Genomic DNA, 25,334 nt, shown 5'->3' on the forward strand with positions numbered 1-25,334 from the left:
CAGCGGGAATGGTTGCACCATTTTGGGTATTGGTTGAGGGGGTGGCAATGGATGAGACATGCAGACATTCTGAGAAAGGTCTGCACTTGCCTTGCCCATTCCACCATTCTCACTCCCCTGGGGCAGTGGGACATCAGTCCTCCCGGTCTGCAGGAGAGCAGAGTGGAGGAGATTAGTGATGCCTTGGAAGCCACGATCTAGTCTGTCTGCAATCTTATCAAGACCAGTAGAGACATTCGCGGCTAGAGACTGCAGAGCCACTATCTGAGCCTACATGCAGGCCACAATGACTGACAGGATTGACTCATGTGAGTGCCTTGCTACAATTTCCATAGAGATCAGCACACATTCCATGGTGGATTGCAGAGTTGAAAAATCCTATGACATCACCCCACACATGCGAGAGTTGGACTCTTCCATCCTCTCTGGCTCTGTGGACAATGTACCTGGCAGGTCTGTCGATATTTCACCCAGTTGCTGCTGTGACTCCAGCATTCTCCTATTCAGTACTGGCCCCACCTGGCGGCCTGCGTACGGTGCCGAACTCAGCTTGTGCCACAGGCTCAACACCATGGAATCCCTGCACTAGCAGGGCCCCTTGTCGGGGTTTACTGCTTCAGTCCTGGTCTGATAACGCACATTATGCACCAATTTGCCCAGCGGGGAGATCATAAAGGAAAGATTAGATGAGTTGGTGGACGAGAGATGCAGGTGTCGAGGATACAGCTTCTTTAGGGTGTTCTGAGGCGAATTTGCACGTGTCCACCAGAGATATGAAGCTTCCAATTCATCAGCAGCCCACTTTGAAAAGCCTGTTTCCCCTAGCAACAGTCTTTTCTTCTGAGAAAAAGGTTTGATGTTGTTAGAGGAGCATAGAAGTGTGGTCAACATAAGCTAACAGGTAACTCAGTGCAAATTAAAGAATACATGAAATATACAGTGATTTTTTTCATCACATACATGGTATGAATGAAAATACATCACAGGACAAGAGACCTGATCAACCAGATTCTAGACATCAGCAATAGCTCATTTTATTTATTTTCTAAATGGTGAGAAGCTAGGAAGTGTGGAGGATCAGAGAGATTTAGGGGTCCAAGTACAGAAATCACTAAAAGCTGGAGGACAGGTACAAAACATAATTTAAAAAGCTACTGGAATCAAGGGGGCTGGAATATAAAGGGGATTAAGTTATGTTAAAGTTATATACAGCTCTGATTAGACCCCATTTAGTGCATTCAGTTCTGGGCACCGCACCTCAGGAAGGAAATGTTGGCCTTGGAGAGGGTGCAGTGCAGATTCAACAGAATGATACCGGGGCGAAAATCATAATATGATAGGCAGAATTAACATGGTTTCATGAAAGGGAAATCGTGTTTGACAAATCTAATAGAATTTTTTGAGGGTGTAACTAGCAGGGTAGATAAGGGGGAACCAATGGATGTAGTATATTTGGCTTTTCAAAAGGCATTTGATGAGGTGCCTCACAAGAGATAGTTACACAAGATTAGGGTTCATGGGGTGGGGGGTAATATATTAGCACGGATGGAGTATTGATTAATGTGTCGAAAACAAAGAGCAGGAAGGAACGGGTCAGTTTTATGCTGGCAGGTTGTAACTTGTGGCGTGCTGCAGGAATCAGTGCTTGGGCCTCAGCTGTTTACAATATATATCAATGACTTAGATGAGGGGACCGAGTGTAACGTATCCAAGTTAACTGACAATACAAAGCTAGGTGGAACAGTGAGCTGTGAGAAGGATGCAAAGAGGCTGCAAAGGGATATAGAAGTGAATGGGCGAGAAGATGGGGGATGGAGTATAATGTGGGGAAAAGTGAAATTATCCACTTTGGTAGGAAGAATAGAAAAGCAGAATTTTTTTAAAAGGTGAGAGACTAAGAAATGTTGGTTGTCAGAGGGATTTGGGTGTCCTTGTACGTGAATCACAGAAAGGTAACATGCAGATACAGCATGAAATAATGAAGGCAAATGGTATGTTGGCCTTTATTGCAAGCGGGTTGGAGTACAAGAGTAAGGAAGTCTTGCTGCAATTGAACAGGGCTTTGTGGGACCACACCTGGAGTACTGTGTACAGTTTCCTTACCTAAGGAAAGATATACTTGCCTTCGTGGCAGTGCAACAAAGGTTCACTAGATTGATTTCTGGGATGAGAGGGTTGTCCTATGACGAGAGATTGAGTAGAATGAGCTTATATTCACTGGAGTTTAGAAGAATGAGAGGTGATCTAATTGAAATGTGTAAAATTCTTAGAGGGCTTGACACGGTAGATGCTGAGAGGCTGTTTCCCTGGCTGGAGAGTCTAGACCTAGGGGTCATATTCTCAAGATAAGGGGTCAGACATTTTGGAACGAGAGGAGGAAAAATTTCTTCACTCAGAGGGTTGTAAATCTTTGGAATTCTCTACCCCAGAGGGCTGTGGATGCTCAGTTGTTGAGTATATTCAAGACTGAGATCGATAGATTGTTGAGCACTAAGGGAATCAAGGGATATGGGGATAGGGCTGGAAAGTGGAGTTGAGTTTGAAGATCAGCCATGATCTTATTGAATGGCAGATTAATGTTGTCACCTTTCTCCACTGGAACACCAGCCTTGCCATCGCCAATGCTGAGGGAGCTTGAGATGCCTCCGATCTCTAATGTCTTTTCCTCCACTGGGGAAAATTTAGGACTTGGTGTGGAATAAGATATGGGCAGCAGAGCTATGGATGAGCTGAAGTTTAGAGGGGGTGGGGGATGACAGGTTGATGAAGAGAGTATTGCAGCAGCCACGTCTGGAGATGACAAAGGCATCGCTGAGGGTTTGAGCAACAGATGTGCTAAGGCAGGGGTGGAGGTGGTAGAAGTAGGAGGTCTTTGAGATGGAGAGATGTTCATCTCGGCGCTGAATAAAACAGTTCGGAACAGTCTGATTTAATTTGAGACAGTGGCCGTGGAGGGGGGTGGAATGGATGGCAAATATATATAGTTTGTGGCATGGACCAATGATGATGCTTTTCTCTTCCCAACGTTTGACTGGAGGAAATTGTGGCTCATCCAAGACTGGATGTCAGACAAACAGTCTGACAGCACACAGGCAGTGGAGAGGTTGAGGGAGGTGGTGGAGAGGTAGAGCTAGGTGTTGTCAGTGTACATATGGAAGTGTCGACTGTCTTTTTTATGATGGCGGAAATCGGAATGTTCGAGTATCTCGTTGTGGAGAGGCAGGATGGTCATTAACATTGGTAAATCAGGCTTCGATAATGCTATTGGGAGCCCGATTTGGAATTAACGGCTGTTGCATGGGTTTCCCGACAGTGAAACAGGGGTGAGATAAACTCCCCCGTGATGACAATAGCCAGAATGAATGGGCACTGGGATTTGCATATCTGGAAGGCTTCCCGCACATACAGGGTGCCATCAGCTGCACACACGTGGCAATCCAGGCACCTCCTGTAAAAGGAAGAGTCCGAGAGGGGGAGGAGAGTCAGAAAGTGAGAGGAGAGTCCGAGAGGTGAGCGCAGTGTAAAAGGAGAGTCCAAGAGGTGAGCGCTGTGTAAAAGGAGAGTCCCGAGAGCGGGAAGAGAATCTAAGAGGTGAACGCCGTGTAAATCTAAGGCAAGTCATGGCAGCAGAGCTCGCACCCGTGATATGCTCCTCCTGCACTATGTGAGAAGTCATGGACACTACTGGTGTCCCGGGCGACAATGTGTGCAGGAAGTGTGTGCAGCTCCAGCTACTGGCTAACCGCATTTCGGAGCTGGAGCTGCGGGTGGATTCACTGTGGAGCATCCGCAATGCTGAGATTGTCGTGGATAGCACATTCAGTGAGGTGGTCACACCACAGGTAAAGATTATGCAGGCAGAAAGGAAATGGGCAGAGTAAAAGGACTAGGCAGGTAGAGCAGGAGTGCCCTGGGGCCATCTCCCTCTCAAACAGATATACCACTTTGGATACTGTTGGGGGAGATGGCTTAACAGGGGAAAGCAGCAAGAGCCAAGTTCGTGGCACCACGGGTGGCTCTGCTGCACAGGAGGGAAGGAATAAGAGTGGCAGGGCTATATTGATAGGGGATTCAATTGTAAGGGGAACAGATCGGCGTTTCTGTGGACGCAAACGTGACTGCAGGATGGTATGATGCCTCCTGTTGCTAGGGTCAAGGATGTCATGGAACAGCTGCAGAGCATTCTGGAGGGGGAAGGTGAACAGCCAATAGTCGTGGTCCTTATCGGTACAACGACATAGGTAAAAAAAAGGGATGAGGTCCTGCAAGGTGAATTTAAGGAGTTAGGATATAAATTAAAATGCAGGACCTCAAAGGTAGTGATCTCAGGATTACTACCAGTGCCATGTGCGATTGAGTATAAGAACAGGGTAATAGACCAGATGAATGCGTGGCTGCAGGGATGGTGTAGGAGGGAGGGATTTAGACTCCTGGGGCATTGGGACCGGTTCTGGGGAAGGTGTGACCTGTACAAGCGGGACAGGTTACACCCGAGCAGGACTGGGACCGATATCCTCACGGGGGTGTTTGCTAGTGCTGTCGGGGAAGGTTTAAACTAGAATGGCCGGGAGACAGAGGGGGAAACAAGGATGGAAACAAAAGGCAGAAAAGGAAAAAGCAATAGTGGAAGGCAGAGAAAACAAGGGCGAAAAACAAATAGGGCCATAGTGCAAAATAAAACTAAGATGACTAGCAAGCTTAAAAAGACAAGTCTAAAGGCATTGTATCTTAATGCGCGGAGCATTCGCAATAAGCTAGATGAATTAACAGCGCAGATAGATATTAATGGTTCTGATAGAGTTGCGACTACGGAGACATGGCTGCAGGGTGACCAAGGATGGGAACTGAACATCCAGGGGTGTTCAATATTTAAGAAGGACAGGCAAAAAGGGAAAGGAGGTGCGGTAGCTTTGTTAGTAAAGGAGGAAATCAATGCAATAGTGAGGAAGGATATTGGCTCGGAAAATCAAGATGTGGAATCTGTATGGGTGGAGCTAAGAAACACCAAGGGGCAGAAAACATTGGTGGGGGTTGTCCACAGGCCCCCAAACAGTAGTGGAGATGTAGGGGAGGGCATTAAACAGGAAATTAGAGACGCATGCAGGAAGGGTACAACTATAATCATGGGTGACTTTAATCTACATATAGATTGGTCAAACCAAATTAGCAATAATACTGTGGGGGAGGAATTCCTGGAGTTTGTACGTGATGGTTTTCTAGATCAATACGTTGAGGAACCAACTAGAGAACAGGCGATCCTTGACTGGGTATTGTGCAATGCAAAAGGATTAATTAACAATCTTGTTGTGCGGGGTCCCTTAGGGAAGATCGACCATAACATGATAGAATTCCTCATTAAGATGGAGAGTGAAACAGTTGAATCTGAAACTAGGGTCCTGAAATTACGAAAGTATGAGGTGTGAGTTGGCTATGATAGATTGGGGAACTTTACTAAAAGGGATGATGGTGGATAGGCAATGGCTAATATTTAAAGAATGTGTGCAAGAATTACAACAATTATTCATTCCTGTCTGGCGCAAAAATAAAACAGGAAAGGTGGCTCAACCGTGGCTTACAAAATAAATTAGGGATTGTATTAGATCCAAAGAGGAGACATATAAAATTGCCAGAAGAAAATGGCAAGCCTGAGGATTGGAAACAGTTCAGAATTCAGCAAAGGAGGACAAAGAGATTGATTGAGAGGGGAAAAATAGAGTATGAGAATAAACTAGCAGGGAACATAAAAACTGACAGTAAAAGCTTCTATAAATATGTCAAGAGAAAAAGATTAGTGAAGACAAATGTAGGTCCCTTACAGTCAGAAATGGGGGAAATTATAATGGGGAACAAAGAAATGGCAGAACAATTAAACACATACTTTGGTTCTGTCTTCACAAAGGAGGACACAAATAACCTCCCACAAATGTTAGGGAACCGAGGGTCTAGTGAGATGGAGGAACTGAAGGAAACCAGTATTAGTAAAAAAATAGTGCTAGGGAAATTAATGGGGCTAAAGGCTGACAAATCCCCAGGGGCTGATAAACAACATCCCAGAATACTGAAGGAAGTGGCCCTGGAAATAGTGGATGCATTGGTGATCATCTTCCAAAATTCTATAGACTCTGCAACAGTTCCTACAGATTGGAGGGTGGCAAATGTAACCCCACTATTTAAAAAAGGAGGGAAAGAATAAACGGGGAATTATAGACCAGTTAGCCTAACATCAGTAGTGGGGAAAATGCTAGAGTCTATTATAAAAGATGTGATAACAAAACACTTGGAGGGCATTAACGGGATTGGACAAAGTCAGCATGGGTTTATGAAAGGGAAATCATGCTTAACAAATCTACTGGAGTTTTTTGAGGATGTAACTAGTAGAATAGATAGGGGAGAACCAGTGGATGTGGTGTATTTGGATTTTCAGAAGGCTTTTGATAAGGTCCCACACAAGAGGTTAGAGTGCAAAATTAAAGCACATGGGATTGGGGGGAATATACTGGCGTGGATTGAGAATTGGTTGACAGACACGAGAGTAGGAATAAACTGGTCTTTTTCGGGATGGCAGGCAGTGACTAGTGGGGTACCGTTGGGATCAGTGCTTGGGCCCCAGCTATTCACAATATATATCAATGATTTGGATGAGGGAACTAAATGTAACATTTCCAAGTTTGCAGACGACACAAAGCTGGGGTGGAATGTGAGCTGTGAGGAGGACGCAAAGAGGCTCCAATGAGATTTAGACAAGTTGCATGAGTGGGCACGAACATGGCAGATGCAATATAACTTGGATAAATGTGAGGTTATCCACTTCGGTTGTAAAAATATTAAGGCAGATTATTATCTGAATGGTGATAGATTGGGGAAAGGGGAGGTGCAACGAGATCTGGGTGTCCTTGTACACCAGTCGCTGAAAGCGAGCATTCAGGTGCAGCAAGCAGTTAGGAAGGTGAATGGTATGTTGGCCTTCATTGCAAGAGGATTTGAGTACAGGAGCAGGGATGTCTTAATGCAGTTATACAGGGCCTTACTCAGACCACATCTGGAGTATTGTGTGCAGTTTTGGTCTCCTTATCTGAGGAAGGATGTCCTTGCCATGGAGGGAGTGCAACGAAGGTTTACCAGACTGATTCTTGGGATGGCAGGACTGACGTATGAGGAGAGATTGGGTCGACTGTGCCTATATTCATTTGAGTTTAGAAGAATGAGAGGTGATCTCATCGAAACATATAAAATTCTAACAGGACTAGACAGACTAGATACAGGGAGGATGTTCCCGATGGCTGGGGAGTCCAGAACCAGGGTCACAGTCTCAGGATACGGGGTATGCCATTTAGAACCGAGATGAGGAGAAATTTCTTCACTCAGAGGGCAGTGAACCTGTGGAATTCTCTAGCACAGAAGGCAGAGGATGCCAAGTCATTAGATGTATTCAAGAAGGAGATAGATATATTTTTAATGCAAAAGGGATCAAGGTATATGGGGAAAAAGCGGGAACAAGGTACTGAGTTAGACGATCAGCCATGATAATTTTGAATGGCGGAGCAGGCCCGAAGGGCCAAATGGCCTACTCTTGCTCATATTTTCTATGTTTCTATGTTTCTATGTTTTCTGATCGACCAGGAGCATTCGTCAACTGCAAGGGATTTCATTCCATCAATGTGTGGCTGGTGTGCAACCACAAGAAAAGGTTCGTGCAGGTCTGTGCCAGATTCCCTGGGAGCTGCCATGATGCTTTCACACTCTGGCGGTCCAAAATCCCCGACATGTTCAGACCTGGAACCAGCCTTAAAGGGTGTCTGCAAAGCGACAAACGTTACCCCCTTCAAACCTAGCTGATGGCACCTCAGAGGGACCTCACTGATCAACATAAGGAGCAATACAACGCGAGCCACATGACAACCAGATGTGTCATCGAGCAAGACATCGGAATGCTGAAGTTCCGCTTCAGGCGCCTGCACTGGTCTGGAGGAGCCCTTCAGTACTCACCAGTGAGGGTCTCCAGGATAATCGCGGTGTTCTGTATTCTGCACAACATAACACAGCAGCGAGGACTAGATTTGCAGGAGGAACACGGGGCTCAGCACTCCTCATCTGATGAGGATTCCAATGGCGAGGAGGAGGAAGATGGGGCGCACAACTCCAGACCAGACGACCACATTGCTGCTTGAGATGCCAGAGATGCCCTAATTGGCCAAAGGTTCTGGTAGTCACTCACATTGGACCAAAGTCACTATAACATCCCTCGCCTCCCTGCCCCTCCTTACACAAGCAGTCATGGAATCATCCATGCACTTGTTGCACATGCACCAATTGGTGGCAATTATTTCATGTTCCACATTTAGTACCAAACAAATGAAAAGCAAAATTGGTGCTCATCATTCCAGAATGTGATGTAACAAATTAACTATATTCACAAATATCCAAAAACACCCATGTGTGTACCCTTGGTGAATGATAAAGCTTTTCTTTTTCTGTCTCTGGCACTTTTACGTGGTGCTGTGACAACAGCAGAGGTAGAGGTCGGTTGCTCTGATCCCTGCTCTGACTTTTGAGGTGCTTGCGGCCGATGTCCTCTGGGAATTGGAGCCCGTGGGGGTCCCACCAATGACTGCTCCACCTGCACTACAGAAGATTGCAGCAGGTTTCTTTTTCCCATTGCTGGGATAGAGGACGTCCTTCCTTCCCCTCACTGCATCCAGCAGGACATCCAGGCACTCCTCATTAATCCTGGGCACAGTCTTTGCTCTCTTTCCATCCATGACTCTTAATTTTGTGCCATAAAAACCAAAGTAACTTTCAAACCTCCTCCTCCATTGCATTTGTGAACTGGGCCTTTAAATAGTCGAGGTGAAATCCCTGTCATGCAGGTCTGCTCACGCCCGCAGTGAAGATGGAAAACCCAGAAGTAAGATGATAATGAGGCATCTCTGTTGCAATCGGACTTTCCAACAAGTCCCATGGTGTTGCGCATTCGTCGCCCGCTATCGGCCCTCCACGCTCCGTTCCCATCCCCGTGTTAATATCGGGGTCATGGTATTTATGGGCTGGCGCTCCTCAGGCCTTGTTTGCCAAAGTATTCGATTGAAAAGATCCACCATCAGACCCCGTACAAACAAAAGATCTGTCCCCAAAATGCTCATTCCACCCTGATGTTCATGATGACAAATGGCCACTCAACCTTTAAGGGGCCTATTCGCAGGGGTACAGGGATTGATTCTACCCTTGTTTGTGCTGTTCCAGTAAATCCTCTCGACTGGGAACGAATTCCCCCCTGTAAAGAGTGACTCCTCGTGTTCTCACTCAGCGAGTCCTGTTTGTGACCCACCTGTGTCTATAATAAAATCTGTGTGGTGGCCTCCAACCTAATCCACACACACCGTCTTCTGTAACGGTCAAGTTGTAGCGAGCACATGCTTCCCGAGGACGGACTCCATCATAATTGTGGCGGTGGTGATGAGGCCAATTCCCCATGTCAGTTATTGAGATTAAACCCATGCTCCACTTGGCAGCATTTTTGTGCTGTCTTCTCACCAGTAGGGAATGGCTGCAGCAGTGTGTGGATGGCTGAGCCCTCTAAAGGTGACTTTTTATTCTTGATAAATTCTTGGTTAAAGTGCTGTAATGCAAATATATCATATGGGATTGCTTGTCAAATGGCTCCTCCATTCTGCTTTTACATTCTGCCTTATTATGCTGAGAACAGGTGTTTTTTTAAATTTATACCTGGAATGTGGGCGTCGTTGGAAAGGCCAGCATTTATTGCCCATTCCTTATCGCCCTTGAGATGGTGGTGGTGAACCGCCTTCTTGAAACGCTGCAGTCCATGTGGTGAAGGATGTTTTAGCTTTTGCAATTGTCAGTCTGAAATGTCTCTCTATGCTCTCAAAAGTGGAAAGCAACATTCCTTTACTTTTACCTGGTAATTACTTTACCTGACACATCATTTTAAGGCGGAGCTTCCTGTCGATCCACCTAATGTTGAAATCTGCTCCAGTGCTCCCTGAATGTAATAACAAACAATTCCTGCACCTGCCGTCACTGCATGCAGCACAGGTTCTCTGGATCGTGAGTGCATTTCAACAGGTGGGTGATGACGATTTTTAAAATGCTTCCTTTATAACATTGTTCGAATTTTCTTATCATGTTAGAAACGGTCTTAGTTATGTCACATCCCATTGTTTCCTTTAAACACTATTACTGGAGCTGGGGTTGTTCTCCTTAGAGCAGAGAAGGTTGAGAGGAGATTTGTTGGAAGTGTTCAAAATCATGACGGGTTTTGATAAAGTAAATAAAGAGAAACTGTTCCCATTGTATGAAGGGTCGAGAACCAGGGGATACAGATTTAAGGTGATTGGCAAAAGAACTAAAAAGGCGACATGAGGAAAAACTTTTTTCGCAGCGAGTAGTAATGAGCTGCCTGAAAGGATGGTGGATGCAGATTCAATCATGGCTTTCAACAAGGAATTGGATAAATATTTGAAGAGAAAAAACTTGCAGGGCTACGGGGAAAGAACGGGGGAATTGGACTAACTGGATTGCTCTTATGAAGAGCCGGCACAGGCTAGATGGGCCGAATGGTCTCCTTCTGTGCTGTAATGTTCAGTACAGCTCAAAAATGTTCTGTACCCCCAGTCCTGTTACTCACATTTGTTCTTTCAGTGTTTCTTAGATATGAATAATGTGAATGTGTAGGACAGGTCAACATTAATCAGAATATAATAATATTATATGTTGAAGCACGGTAAAATAAAGTTCAGAATTTATGTGATTTCATGAAAAGTAACACGTATGTTTCAATGTGATTCCGTTTAAAACTAAACCATTAGTTTATCTCTGAGGCTGCTCTGAAGATTCAAACAGCGATCAGCTGAGTCAGACAGACAAGAAACGAATGGCACTATTCTCTTTTCTGATTCTTTTTTATATATGTGTAATAGTGCCTCTGCTATCTCTTCCCTAACTTCTTCTAATATGTGCAGATGCAATCCATCCAGGGGTTTTATCCTCTCTAACTTTGATTAGTTTATCAATTATCTCCCCCCCCTTTCTATCTGAAATGTCTTTATAACTTTTTGGATCTGCTCTTTTTGAATGTCATTCCCACCTTGCTGATCTCCCTGGTAAATACTGAGGCAAAGTAACTATGCAATATTTCTGCCACTTTGCTGTCATTACCTGTGAGTTTATTTTGTGCACCCCTTAGTGGCCCAATCCCTATCCTGATTTTTCTTTTGTTATTTATGTGTCTGCAGAATACATTACTTTTTTTATATCCCTTGGATAATTTAATTTCATAGTTCCTATTTGCTTTGTTAATTGTTTATTTTTTACATCTTTCCTAACATCGACGTATTCCCTTTTGTCATCCTCTCCTTTATTGACTCTGTATTTACGCTTTGCCTTTTTCTTTCGTTTCAATTTTACCCTTATCTCTTTATTCATCCATGGTGTTTCATTATTGGCTAGTTTGTTCTTGGTTTTTAGAGGAATATATTTCTCCTGAAATCTATTGATCACCATTTTAAATATTTCCCACTGCTGCTCCACATCTTTGTCTGTCAAAATATTTTTCCAGTTTACCTTCCCTAACTCATTTCTCATCCCCTCAAAATTAACTTTTTTCCAATTTATTACTTTGATTTTTGTTTTACTTATGTCTTACTTAATCATTATTTTAAACCATATTATGTTATGATCACTATTGCCTAGATGTTCACCTATGTTTACTTCTCTGATCTGCTCTGGTCCATTTCCCATTACTAGATCCAGCAGTGATTCCTTCCTTGTTGGGTATGAAAGGAATCATGTACACATTGTAAAAACTCCATTCCCCTTTCCCACCTCATCTTGCCAATTTATTTGGGGACAGTTGAAAACTCTCATGAATATTATTTGATGCTTTTCACTTATTTCATAGATTTGTCTGCATATTTATACCTTCACTTCCCTTCCACTATTAGGTCTGTCGAGTATATCTATTAAAGTGATCAATCCCTTCATAACTTTTGTCTCATTCCATATGGATTCTGTTTCTAACCTAATATTACTTATGTCCTTTTTTTCTATTGCCATTATATTGTCTCTAATTATTACAGCTACTCCACCAGCACTCTCATCTCCCATTTCTTTTTTCTTCAGACTTACGTTATTTTCAGATCCCGCCCCCCATCTTACTTGTTTAAATTCTTATTGACAGCCCTATTTATCCTTTCCACTAGGACACTGGAACCATTCCAGTTCAGGTTGAGCCTGACCCAACGGTACAGCACCTTCCTGTTCAATGAAATAGAACCCCTCCTTCCCACACCAGTCTTTCAGCCACACATTCACCCTACTGATCTGCCTATCCCTATACCAAATAACACGTGGCTCATGTAGTAATCCCGAGATTACCACCCGTGAGGTCATGTTTTTTAATTTAGTCCCCAGAGATGTTGCAAATGATTTAACTATTCTAGGAAAGGACGGAAAAACCTTAGGAAAGATTCCTCGGGCAACTAAAGTAAAGAATAGGAAATAAGTCAAGTGTTTAATTTAGTATATATTTAAGCTAAGTGCTTAATTAATTATATAATTAAGCTAAGTGTTTAATTCTTAGCTAGGATCTAAGGGGATATAATTACTTGAAATCTAGATTATATTTAGAGGATGGATTTAGCTTGATTTCAGATTAATTTGTAGCAACTTAGCCTTGTTTTTGTTTATTAACATCATTATATTATTATTTCCTTAACTCCTATTTATTTATATATACTAGATTTTAATTTAATGAAATTCGGAACTCTTTAATGTAAGTATTCACTATTACATTAATTTAAATTTTATCCCCTTAGATCTGATTAATTAAACACTTAGCTTAATTATATAATTAATTAAGCACTTAGCTTAATTATATACTTAGATATCCTAGAATAATTAAATCATTTGCAATATCTCTGATATTCCCTCAGCAGGACCTCCTCCCATTTCTTCCCAATGTCATTGGTCCCAACATGGACCACAACAACTGGATATTCTCTTTCCCTTTCCAAGTTCCTCTCCAGCTGCTCCAAGATATCCTTTACCTTTGCACCAGGTAGGCAATTCACCCTTCTGGACTCTTGGTTGCGACTGCACAGCACGCTATCTATCTCCCTAATTATTGAATCCCCTATGACTACAACCTTTCTATTCTGCTCTTCCTTCTCTTGGACTGCCTCCTGCTCCATGGTGCCACTTTTAGCATTCTGGCTGTCCATCCCACAGCCTGCATTTTTATCCTGACAGATAGCAAGTACACTGGGCAAGACCAGTATCTGTGGGGCCTCCTTCTCTATTTCACATTTGTCCCCCTTACCCTGCTAACAGTCACACTCTCCCCTTCCTGTACCTGTCCTTTCCTCTGAGGTGTGACTGTACTCTAATGAAAACTATCCAAAAATTCCTCCCCTCCCCTTATGTGTCGTTGTTTCTCTAACTTGCACTCCAGCTCAAAGACTCTGAGCCAGAGTGTCTCAAGCCAATGGCATTTACTGCAGATGTGGCACTCTGGGACAGTTTCACTGTCCACAAACTCCCACATTTGACAGTCCTGACACGTAGCCTGCACTGCCATTTCTAGTTTTTATGTATTTATTTATTAGTATTAATTTAGTTCTAAATAAAATATAATTACTTGAAATCTAGATTATATTTAGAGGATGGATTTAGCTTGATTTCAGATTAATTTGTAGCAACTTAGCCTTGTTTTTGTTTATTAACATCATTATATTATTATTTCCTTAGCTCCTATTTATTTATATGTACTAGATTTTAATTTAATGAAATTCGGAACTCTTTAATGTTAGTATTCACTATTTTATTAATTTAAATTTTATCCCCTTAGATCTGATTAATTAAACACTTAGCTTAATTATATAATCAATTAAGCACTTAGCTTAATTATATACTAAATTAAACACTTGACTTATTTCCTATTCTTTACTTTTGTTGCCCGAGGAATCTTTCCGAAGGTTTTTCCATCCTTTCCTAGAATAGTTAAATCATTTGCAACATCTCTTTCCAAGAGGCTTTTATTGGTCTTTTTCCTTTTTTCACTCCACTCTCAGGATGCACGATGTGATCCTTCCAAAGACCTGGAGTATTAGTTTGGAATTTTCCTTTCTCTTGTGGTGAAGGTCCATTCATTTCTGTTGGGGAGCTACCCTGGATACTTTGACCGATTTTCGTGGGCTCTCTTATCTCCTAGGTGGGATTACCACATCACTAGAGATAAGTGATCCCTTCCATTCCTCAAGTAGTATATTTTTAATATTGTCTCATGGTTTTAATTTTAAAGATAAGAACCTATCTCGTGATCTTGAGTGACATGTACATATTTAACCACTTATGCCCAATGTAAGCAGCCATATGTATAATAACTGACTGTTTAGAAGATCAGTCAACAAAAGAAAGTGTTGGGAAGAGGAAACTGGGACTGTATTCATCCCCAACACATCTGGGTTGCACCAACAGCCAGCAATTATTGCCTTATCTAGAAACAGCATTGCTGACAACAGCTCATGAGGAATTAGTTCTGTATCACTGTTTCCTTTTGCACTTTTGGTTCCCATGACCCAAATTAATTATTCATACCCAAGCTCTGTTTCATAGGAATAGGAGTAGGCCATTCATTACCTTGAGCCCCCGAAGCCTTGGTATCATTCTGGTGAATCTACACTGTATCACCTCCAAGGCCGATATATCCTTCATGACGTGCGGTGCCCAAAACTGAACTCTGTACTCCAGATGGGGTCTGTCCAATGTTCTATACAACTGAAACATAACTTCCGCCCTTTTGTAATCCAGCCCTCTTCAGATAAAGGCCAACATTCCATTAGCCTTTCTGATTGATTTTTGAACCCGTCCACTAGCTTTAAATGATTTGTGTACTTGGACTCACAAATCTCTTTACTCCTCCACAGTTCATAGTTTCTCACCATTTGGAAAATATTCCAATTTATCTTTCTGAGATCCAAAGTGGATGACTTCGCACTTGTCCACATGAAACTCGATCTGCCATATTTTTGCCCACTAACTGTCCTTCCTAATTTAGTATCACCTACAAACTTGGATGTACAACTCTCTATTCATTCATCCAAGTCAGTAATCAAAATGGTGATGAGCTGAGGCCGTTGAACAGATCCCTGGGGAACACCACTTTTCACATCTTACCAATCTGACTACCGACCCTTTATCCCCACTCTCTGTCTCCTACCTCAAAACCAATTTCCAACTCAAGTTAAAAGGCTACCTCCAACTCCGTGCAATCTCATTTTAGTCAATAATCTGTTGTGTGGAACTTTATTGAATGCCTTCTGGCAGTCCATATAGATAGCATCCATAGACACTCCTTTCTCTACATTATTAGTTACAAATGTACACATCTGTTACATGAATCATATGAAGTAGTGCATCTACAGCACATTTTAGCACCGAATATTTGTAGGATTCATTTCAGTTTCTATTGTTTCTGAACTTTAATCTTTTTCGATGCATATGAAAAACGTATATGTCTTGGAAGAGTATGACTTTCCAGCAGCTTTGCTGCCAACAATGACACAATTGTTATATGGTTTTTATGAAAATAAATAAACCCTGTTTAACTTCAGTACAATCATCAATAGCAGTGTATTTAGTGCATTATTAAAAAAAAATTAATTCATCTTTATGTTTCACAGGAGCCCTTGAAGAAATATCTCAGCTCCACACCATGCTTCACCAGTATAAGGGCTGTCTGTTTATCCTCACGATTGCAATTTGTAGTGTGCTGCACATATACTGTAAGACAGACACCTATCAGTATTTTCAAAACTACATCTTCAAAATATTCCAATTAAAAAATAAAGCTGACCCAAATCTTCCAAATCCAACCACGAAATCTGGGATTATATTTGTGGAGACGACTGATAAAGTGGAGCCGACACCATTGGCGGTGTGTTCAGTGGAGTCTGCTGCTCGGTTAAACCCAGACAAACGTATTTATTACTTCATGAAGGGATTCAGTGGCAACTTAACACAGTATCCACACCCTGAGTATGCAGGCATCCCTTTGCTTTCCTCAATGAGTAATGTCGTCCTTTTACCTTTGAATGTCTCCGCACTGTTTGAAGACACTCCTTTGAAAGACTGGTATCAAAAGGTAACCAATTATTAGAAATAATTTTAATGAGTCAATTAGTTGTTTGACTGTAATTTCCTTTTTGAAATAGCAGTATCTATATAATATTAATGTGAAAATGATGAGAATGGAAGCAATATCCTCTGAGAAGTGAAAGTGGTTTTGTTGTTTACTATTTCTGGGCTGTACGGTGGACATTTCTGTTTGTAAATAAATGAATGGTGGTGAATATTGGATTTGCTTAAGGAGCGTGGTCCATAGTTGATTTTGGAGTCCCAATTTGCAGTATTTGAAAATCAAAAGTTAAAACTGAAGAGCACAAGACACCAGGGGGGTTATATTGGATAACCCCCGAAAACGGGCGCTGGGATCGTGGTGCATGATTAACCCGCCCCCTTTTGTTGCGATGCAGGCAGCACGTAACATTCGTGCTGCCTGATGATTTAAATGATTGCTGCGTGCAGCCAGTGCTACCTGTGCTGTGGATTGCCTGCACGCATCAGCAGGTGCCCCGATATCGGGAGTGGCTAGTGCTACTTAAAGGCAGCCTGCACCTCTTAAAGGGGAGGTGCACTATGGCATCAGGAAGTGCTGGAAGTCAATTGGGAAGTAAATCTGTGCTGGAATATAGTGAAGAATGGCAGCGCCTGCAAGAGAGCGTGCACCAAGGTTCTCGGATGATGCACTAGAGGCATTGGTGCAAGAGGTGGACAGAAGGAGGGGCATCCTATATCCGCAGAGGGCAGAAGGCCCTCCAGACATATGCTCAAGCAGCAGTGGGAGCAAATAGCAGACAAGGTCAATGACAGGAGCATTGCGCCAAGAACATGGATGCAGTGCAGGGAGAAGTTCAATGATTTGATACGTGTGGTCAAGGTGAGTGAGTTCAACTGTCAGGTGGCATCTCCTACCAACTGCATCACTAGCCCCATCCACTGCTCCAGGCACTACACCCCCACCGCCACCCCCCCCGCCCCCATTCAACCACCTACCAACAAACTCTTCCAATCAGTATGCAACTCTTCAAATCAGATGCTTCATCTCTCCCTCACACATTACCACTGTTGCAAGCCGCACATCCACAACTCACAGGCCACTCACACAGGCAGCTATTCAATCATGACAGCCACATCACCCAAACATCTTGCAGGACACTCACTGACACTCTTCCCTCTTTCTTGCAGGAGAAGTTGGCACATAACAGGAGGGGGCAAGAAAGAACTGGAAAAGGACAGTCGCGCCTACACGTCCTAACTCCCATGAGGAGGCAGTGCTGACCATCATTGGAAGGGCCATCACTGAGTTCGTGGCCACTGGTGGTGCTGGAGGTACCTTTGGTGAGGGTCTCTGCATAACTAATCCTCCTTCTCACTTCCGACTTCTCCCTCATCCTACAATCTTTTCTAACTCACGTGCTGCAGATTCACTCACGTCTTACTTTCTCCTCTCCCTTCACCACAACTCAACCCGTGTCCCTTCGTCATTTCAGATACCGAAGAACTGGAACCTGTCCAGTCAGAGGAGACAGAGGAAGACGACAGTGATAATGAAGACACACCGTCACTTCATCTTACACTTGCAGCCAACAGCTCAGAGACTGACACTGTGCGTAATTTAGAGGATAGGATAAGGAGGGATCTGCACGTGGTGAGACACCGAGCACAAGTGTGCAGGAGCCAGGGCAGGGGGAGCGGATACTGCAGGTGCCAGCTTGCTGGAGGGCGAGGTCGCACACTAATTCTGCTGCTGAGGAGTCAGACGATGACTTCGATGGGCTAGGTTACAGAATAAGGCTGATGGGCATACACAACCTAATGCTTGGTGCACTGGAAAGCCTGAAAGAAAGCCTTCACACAATGTCAAGGGGTATGGGGGAGTCCAGCTCCAATTTGTCTCATGGCTTTGTGCAGAGTATAGAGCCCATCCTACTCACATTGAACGGGTGGTCACCTCCATCAGCACACCTGTGGAACCCACCATGATACAGTGTCTGATGACCGATGTCACAGCTTCCATTGCAGCACAAACATCTGCCAACAAAGGCCTGACTGCTGCATTTGGAGCTCAGACTGCTGCCTTGGAAACTCAGACTGCTGCTTACAAGCTCAGACTGCTGCTATCGTGGCTCTGGGTACCACTGTTTGAAAGGGGCTTCTAGGGTGTCACAGCAGTCCAGCAATCTGTTCTCCAGCAGATCACAAGGATTGCTGATGTGCCGCCCCGGGAGAGTGGCAGTGGCGCCACGGAAGATGAACCTGCTGTCCTCCCTCAGGATGACAGTATTCCTGCTCCCATCCCTGGCCACTCCGCTAGTGCCCTTGCTGTTGCCTGCCAGCCATCCAGCTCAGACTGCTGTAACCCAGGCAGTGATGTTACTGTGTGAAGCCCGGCCCTCTAGGCCCAGAGCTGCTTGTGGTCATCCTCCAAGGCCATCTGCAGTCTCCTCAATTGAAGGTCAGCAGCCTTCCACAATCCATGCTCCAGCCATTGGGGATGCACTTCATAGGAACATTAGGAACAGTAAAGGCACACAAACGACAGACGCTAAGGGAATGCACAAGGGTGAACAGTCACATTTTGTTTGAATCATTTCATGTATTAATTTATATATGTGGATTTGAATTTGCATTTGGTGGTGGTTTTTATTTCTGTGAAAGTGAAATCAAACGTTATCAGGGGAAAAACTCTCTAGTGGCTGGAGTCATACTTGGCACAAAGGAAGTTGTTTGTGGTCATTCTCCACCATCTACAAGGCATAATTCAGGAATGTGAAGCAATACTCTCCACTTGCCTGAATGGGGGCAGCTCCAACACCACTCAAGAAGCTCAGCACTATCCAGGACAAAGGAATATGCTTTACGGCACCCCATGCACTAGTTAAACATTCAGTCACTCCACAACGGGCATACCGTGGATACAGTGTGTACTACATGAACACAAGACTTCTTCAGCAGCCCAAACACACAACCTCCACCACCTAGAAGCTCAAGGCCAACTGATGCATGGGAATACGATCACCTCCACCTTCCCCTCAAAGTCACACACCATCCTGACTTAGACATAGCAACACAGGGACAGTGGAACACGAGTAGACCATTCTGTCCATCAAGCCTGTTCCACCATTCAGTTAGACCATGGCCGATCTGTATCTTAACTCCATTTACCCGCTTTGGTTCCATACCCTTTAATACTCTTCCCTAACAAAAATCTATCAATCTCAGTTTTCACACTTTCAATTGGCCTAGCCTCAACAGCTTTTGTTGGGAGAGAGTTCCAGACTTCGACTACCCTTTCTGTGAAGAAGTGCTTCCTGACTTCACTCCTGAATGGCCTAGCTCTAATTTTAAGGTTATGCCCCCTTCTTCTGGAGTCTCCCACCAGCATAAATAGTTTCTCTATCTACCCTATCAAATCCTTTAATCATCTTAAACAACTCAATTAGATCACTCCTTAATCTTTTATACTCAAGGGAATACAAGCCTCGTCTATGCAACGTGTCCTTATACTTTAACCCTTTTAGCCCCAGTATCATTCTGGTGAATCTGCACTGCACTCTCTCCAAGGCCAATATATCCTTCCTGAGCCGCAGTGCCCAGAACTGAACACAGTACTCCATATGTGGTCTAACCAGAGCTCTATACAACTGTAGTATAACTTCCACCCATTTGGATTCCAGCCCCCTTGAGATAAAGGCTAATATTCCATTAGCTTTTCTGATTTTTTTTGTACCTGTCCACTAGATTTTAGTAATTTCTGTACATGGATTCCTACATTCCTGCTTCTCCACAGATCCTTGTTTCTTATCATTTATAAGATAATTTGATCAATCTTTCTTAGGTCCGAAGTGGATGACCTCACACTTCCCCACATTGAATTCCATCTGCCACAGTTTTGCGCACTCACTTAATCTATCAATGTCCCTTTGCAATGTTCTGCTCCCATTTACACTACTTACTGTGCCAGCTAACATGGTGTCGTCAGAAAACTTGGATACGGGGCTCTCTATTTTTTCATCTCGGTCATTGATAAATATAGTGAAAAACTGAGGTCCCAGTACAGATCCCTGGGGGACACCACTAGTCACTTCCTGTCAATTGGAGTACATATCCATTCTCCATACTCTCTGTCTACCTCCTAACCAATTCCCTCCCCATGTGAATAGATTGCCTCCATTTCCATGCATTCTCATTTTTGCTAATAGTCTCTTGATGGACATGTTTCGCCGTTCCTTCATTGTCGCTGGATCAAAATCCTGGAACTTCTTCAATAATAACATTGCGGTAGCAGCCTCACCACATGGACTGCTGTGTTTCTAGGAGAAGGCCCAACATCACCTCCTCAAGGGCAACTAGGGATAGGCAACAAATTCTGGCCTTGCCAGCGATGCCCACATCCCGACAATAAATTTTTTAAAAGCTCTCTTCCTCTACCATTATTATTCAGAACAGGAGTATGCCCAGTGGGAAGGCCATCCCAGCTGCTTAGTCCTCCTGGGCGCATTGGGGTGGGGTTGGGGTGGGGTGAGAGGGGCGTGGGGTTGAGGAAGGGGTCCAAGAATTTCAGGTGCACTGAGACGGACAGCACTTTAGCACAAGTCTTGGTAAGAAAATTGCTATCAATCTTCAGAAATCTCTCTTCTGCCAGTATCAGACTGTGCTGAGCTTGAGTTATGGAGTATAAATCTATGCCAGTGCATTACAGATGCCAATGCAGGAAATTCGCATTAGCTGCTCTGTTGCATGGGGAAGGGGTTATGTAAGTGAATGTCAGAGGGTTTCGGCAGATGTATTTTGGAAGTGACGCAATCGATCGAGGAAATTTGGCGTAAGGCTGGAGTAAATCTGGTACACAATGCAGCTCTTACATTGTAGTTATGCCAAAAAGTTCAGCATCTTTCCTCATGTTAATTTGATATACATATTTTCCTGTTAAAGTTTAATTTTGAAAGCAAACAAATCTTCTTTGAGTGAAACATATAGGAAAGTAGGTTACAAGGAGTGGAAGAGAGGAAGTAAACAGGTTGAGGATGAGGGACCCTCTCGCACCTGCCCTGGGTGGGGGTGAGTAGCAATGGGGTGGGAGTGAATGGAGGATTAAGGGTGAAGTGAATAACATCAAATCCAGTGGGAGGCGAGGATACGGGGCAGAGTGGGTAGTTCGTAGGAAACATTGAAATATAGAAAATAGGAGCAGGAGTAGGCCATTTGGCCCTTCGAGCCTGCTCCACCATTCAATATGATCGTGGCTGATCTTCTTTCTCAATACCATAATCCCTCTCTCTCCCCATACCTGTTGATGCCTTTTGTGTCTAGAAATCTATCTAGCTCCTTCTTAAATACTTTCAGTGACTTGGCCTCCACAGCATTCTATGGTAGAGAATTCACAGGTTCACCACCCTCTGAGTGAAGAAATTTCTCCTCATCTCAGTCCTAAATGTCCTACAGCGTATTCTTAGACTGTCACCCCTCGTTCTGGACCCCACAGCCAGGGGAAACACCCTCCCTGCATCCAGTCTGCCTAGCCCTGTCAGTACTTTATATGTTTCAATTAGATCCCCTCTCATTCTTCTAAACTTGAGTGATTACAAGCCGGATCGACCCAATCTCTTCTCATACGACAGCCCTGCTATCCCAGGAATCAATCTTGTGAACCTTCGCTGCACTCCCTCTATCGCAAGTGTATCCTTTTTTGGTAAGGAGACCTAAACTGCACACAATACTCCAGGTGTGGTCTTACCCTGTATAACTGCAGGAAGACATCCTTGCTCCTATGCTCAAATCCTCTTACAATGAAGGCCAACATACCATTTGCCTTCCTAACTGCTTGCCGCACCTGCATGTTTGATTTCAGTGACTGGTGTACAAGAACACCCAGGTCCCTTTGTACATCAACATTTCCCAATCTATCACCGTTTAAATAATACTCTGCCTTTCTGTTTTTCCTTCTGAAGTGGATAACTTCACATTTATCCACATTATACTGCATCTGCCATGTATTTGCCCACTCACTCAACTTGTCTAAGTCACCTTGAAGCCTCTTTGCATCCTCCTCACAACTCACAATCCCACCTAGTTTTGTGTCGTCAGCAAACTTGGAACTATTACAATTGGTTGCTTCATCCAAATCATTGATATATATTGTGAATAGCTGGGGCCCAAGCACTGATCCCTGCGGTACCCCACTAGTCACTGCCTGCCACCCCGAAAAAGGCTCACTTTTTCCTACTCTCTGTTTCCTGTCTGTTAACCAATTTTCAATCCATGCCAGTATATTGCCTCCAATCCCACGTGCTTTAATTTTGAACACGAACCTCTTACGTGGGACTTTTTCAAAGGCCTTCTGAAAATCCAAATAAACCACATCTACTGGTTCGCCGTAATCCATTCTACCAGTTACATCCTCAAAAGACTCCAGTAGGTTTGTCAAACATGATTTCCCTTTCATAAATCCATGTTGACTTTGTCTAATCCTGTTGATATTTTCTAAGTGTCCTTTATAATAGACTCTTGCATTTTCCCTACTACTGATGTTAGGCTAACCAATCTGTAGTTCCCTGTTTTCTCTCTCCCTCCTTTTTTAAACAGTGGGGTTACATTTGCCACCCTCCAATCTGCAGGAACTGTTCCATAAACTATAGAATTTTGGAAGATGACAAATAATGCTTCCACTATTTCCATGGCGACCTCATTTAGTACTCTGGGATGCAGATTATCAGGCCTTGGGGATTTATCGGCTTTCAGTTCCATTAATTTCTCCAGCACTATTTTTTACTAATACTGATTTCCTTTAATTCCTCCTTCTCACTAGACATTTGGTTCCCTAGTATTTGTGGGAAATTATTTGTGTCCTCTTCCGTGAAGACAGAACCAAAGTATTTGTTTAATTGCTCTGCCATTTCCCTGTTCCCCATTATAAATTCTCCAGTTTCTGACTGTAAGGGACCTACACATGTCTTTACTAATCTTTTTCTTTTTACATACTTGTGGAAGCTTTTACAATCCACTTTTATGTTCCTTGCAAGTTTACTCTCATATTCTATTTTTCCCCTCTTAATTAATCTCTTGGTCCTTTTTTGCTGAATTCTAAACTGGTCCCTATCCTCAGGCTTGCTACTTTTTCTGGCAACTTTATATGACTCCTCTTTGGATCTAATACTATCCTTAATTAGGGGATGATGTGGAGATGCCGGTGATGGTCTGGGGTTGACAAATGTAAGGAATCTTACAACAACAGGTTATAGTCCAACAGTTTTATTTGAAAATCACAAGCTTTCGGAGGCTTTCTCCTTCGTCAGGTGAAGTGTGGGATTCCTTGAACATTACCGCATTTATAGTCAGAAAACAATGCCTGGTGATTACAGATAATCTTTCCAACTGCCCGTTGTCAAGGCAATCAAAGTGTTCAGACAGAGAGACATTACCTACATTAGGGGATGAATTAGTAGTACTGATGGGAATGAGGGGCTGATAGGAAGGAGATGGGGTACTGGGAAGGTGAAGGGGTTGGAAATCTGAAAAGGCACAGCCAGCACCCTCTAATAATTTAAGCCTGAAATAATGATGTGACATTGTGTTATTTACCACCTTTCACAATAAACAGATGAGCACAGTGGCCTCTGGTGTTTTATATTGTAAATAAAGGGAAGTTGTTAGCCTTGTTGCTTGCTATTCTATTAATGGTACGCACAAACTCTTGCTTTATATGAGACTTGATTTGCTCAAATTTCCGTTTTGGTGCGAAACAAGTTTAAAGAATTGGCAAGAGGCCAATTGGAAAGAGCAAGTCCCAGTGTTACCTTTTCCATATTGCAGAAATTGCACTATCTTTGAAGAATAAAAAAATCTTATGCTTTAAAGATTTCGGGTTTTCTTCATTGGTTTGTTATTCCTTCAAAACACTTAAGTTATCACCTGTTGTGCCAGTTACAGGAAGGGTACAGATTCATACCCATAATTATGCAGGGAGAGATCATTGCAAAACAAATCAATTCATACACTCTTACAACCCTGGTTATAGAATGGCTTTGGAAATACCTGGAGCCCCTGCAAACTGGGGTTCTTGGCTGAGGAATGTCTTTAGCTTAGGGAGGAACAACACAATCTCGAGAAGAAATAACTTTAAATATGATGAAAATGAACATTATACATTACTTTTTACTCTGTCCATTATATCACAGGTAAATCCAGATTTGGAAAGATTTTGGATCCATGTGCTTGCTGATGGCTGCAGGTTAGCACTGCTATGGAAATACGGTGGCATCTACCTGGATACCGACATTATATCAATGAAGCCTTTGCCATTTGCCAATTTTACCTGTGGAGAACAAGTAGACTATACCAGTAATGGAGCAATGGGATTTCATGAAAGCCATCCTTTTATGTGGAACTGCATGGAAGATTTTGTGGCCCAATATATTGGACACATTTGGGGTCAACAAGGTCCTCGACTGATAACCCGTGTTCTGAAGCGATGGTGCCTGTCTAATAACCTGGCCGACTTCACTGGAAAAGAATGCAATGGCATCTCTTTATGGATCACAAGGCGGTTCTATCCAATCCCATATCCAAGCTGGGAAAATTACTATGCTTCCTGGAAGAAGGAGCAAATAGAGAGCGTCTTCTCAGATACATACGGAGCACATGTCTGGAACTATAAGAATTCTATTAAGAAAAGGAAAGTAATTCCTGGAAGTGGATCATTAATGGAATATCTTTTTCAAGCGTATTGTCCAACTACATACAGAAATTTAATTCAATCTAGGAATAATCCAGAGTCACTTAACTTGGGCCTGAAATTTTGGGGACTAGGGAGGGCATTAAATGGAGCTTAACTGAGTTCCAGTGTGAACCTAATAAAGGCTCCAAGACAGAACTAAAATGGCCAATTGCTCCCTGAGGAGTTTTTCAAAATCTCTACAGCATTTTCTCTTCTGCCCTTGCTGGGCCTCTGTCCTTGCTATCAAAGCGGGACGGGACGTCCGATTTTCCTTCCAGCTGTCTGGACTGGCACCTCTAACACATCTGTACAGACATGGTCACCTGTCAATTATTGCAATGAGCGTGACACCGTGATTTGTGTCTGTGTCTGAGCCATTAGTCACAGGCGGATGCCAGGCCCAATCTGCCCGTCTTCCGTTGGTCGAAATGGACACCAGGAATTTCAGGCTCTGATCAGAATATTTTCTCCTGGGACTGGG

The 25,334-nt window shown here is 43.3% G+C and overlaps 1 protein-coding gene across 1 annotated transcript; it reads left to right on the top strand.

The window, feature by feature from the left end:
* Positions 1-15,730: 15,730 nt before the first annotated feature.
* On the top strand, positions 15,731-24,968 carry LOC137331162 (alpha-1,4-N-acetylglucosaminyltransferase-like). The gene is made up of 2 exons (XM_067994764.1): positions 15,731-16,159; positions 24,315-24,968. The coding sequence occupies exons 1-2, from the start codon at positions 15,731-15,733 to the stop codon at positions 24,966-24,968; spliced, it is 1,083 nt and encodes a 360-aa protein (XP_067850865.1).
* The last annotated feature ends 366 nt before the right edge of the window (positions 24,969-25,334 follow it).

The sequence above is a fragment of the Heptranchias perlo genome, chromosome 13 (genome assembly GCF_035084215.1).
Source record: "Heptranchias perlo isolate sHepPer1 chromosome 13, sHepPer1.hap1, whole genome shotgun sequence".
Classification (NCBI taxonomy): Eukaryota; Metazoa; Chordata; class Chondrichthyes; order Hexanchiformes; family Hexanchidae; genus Heptranchias; species Heptranchias perlo.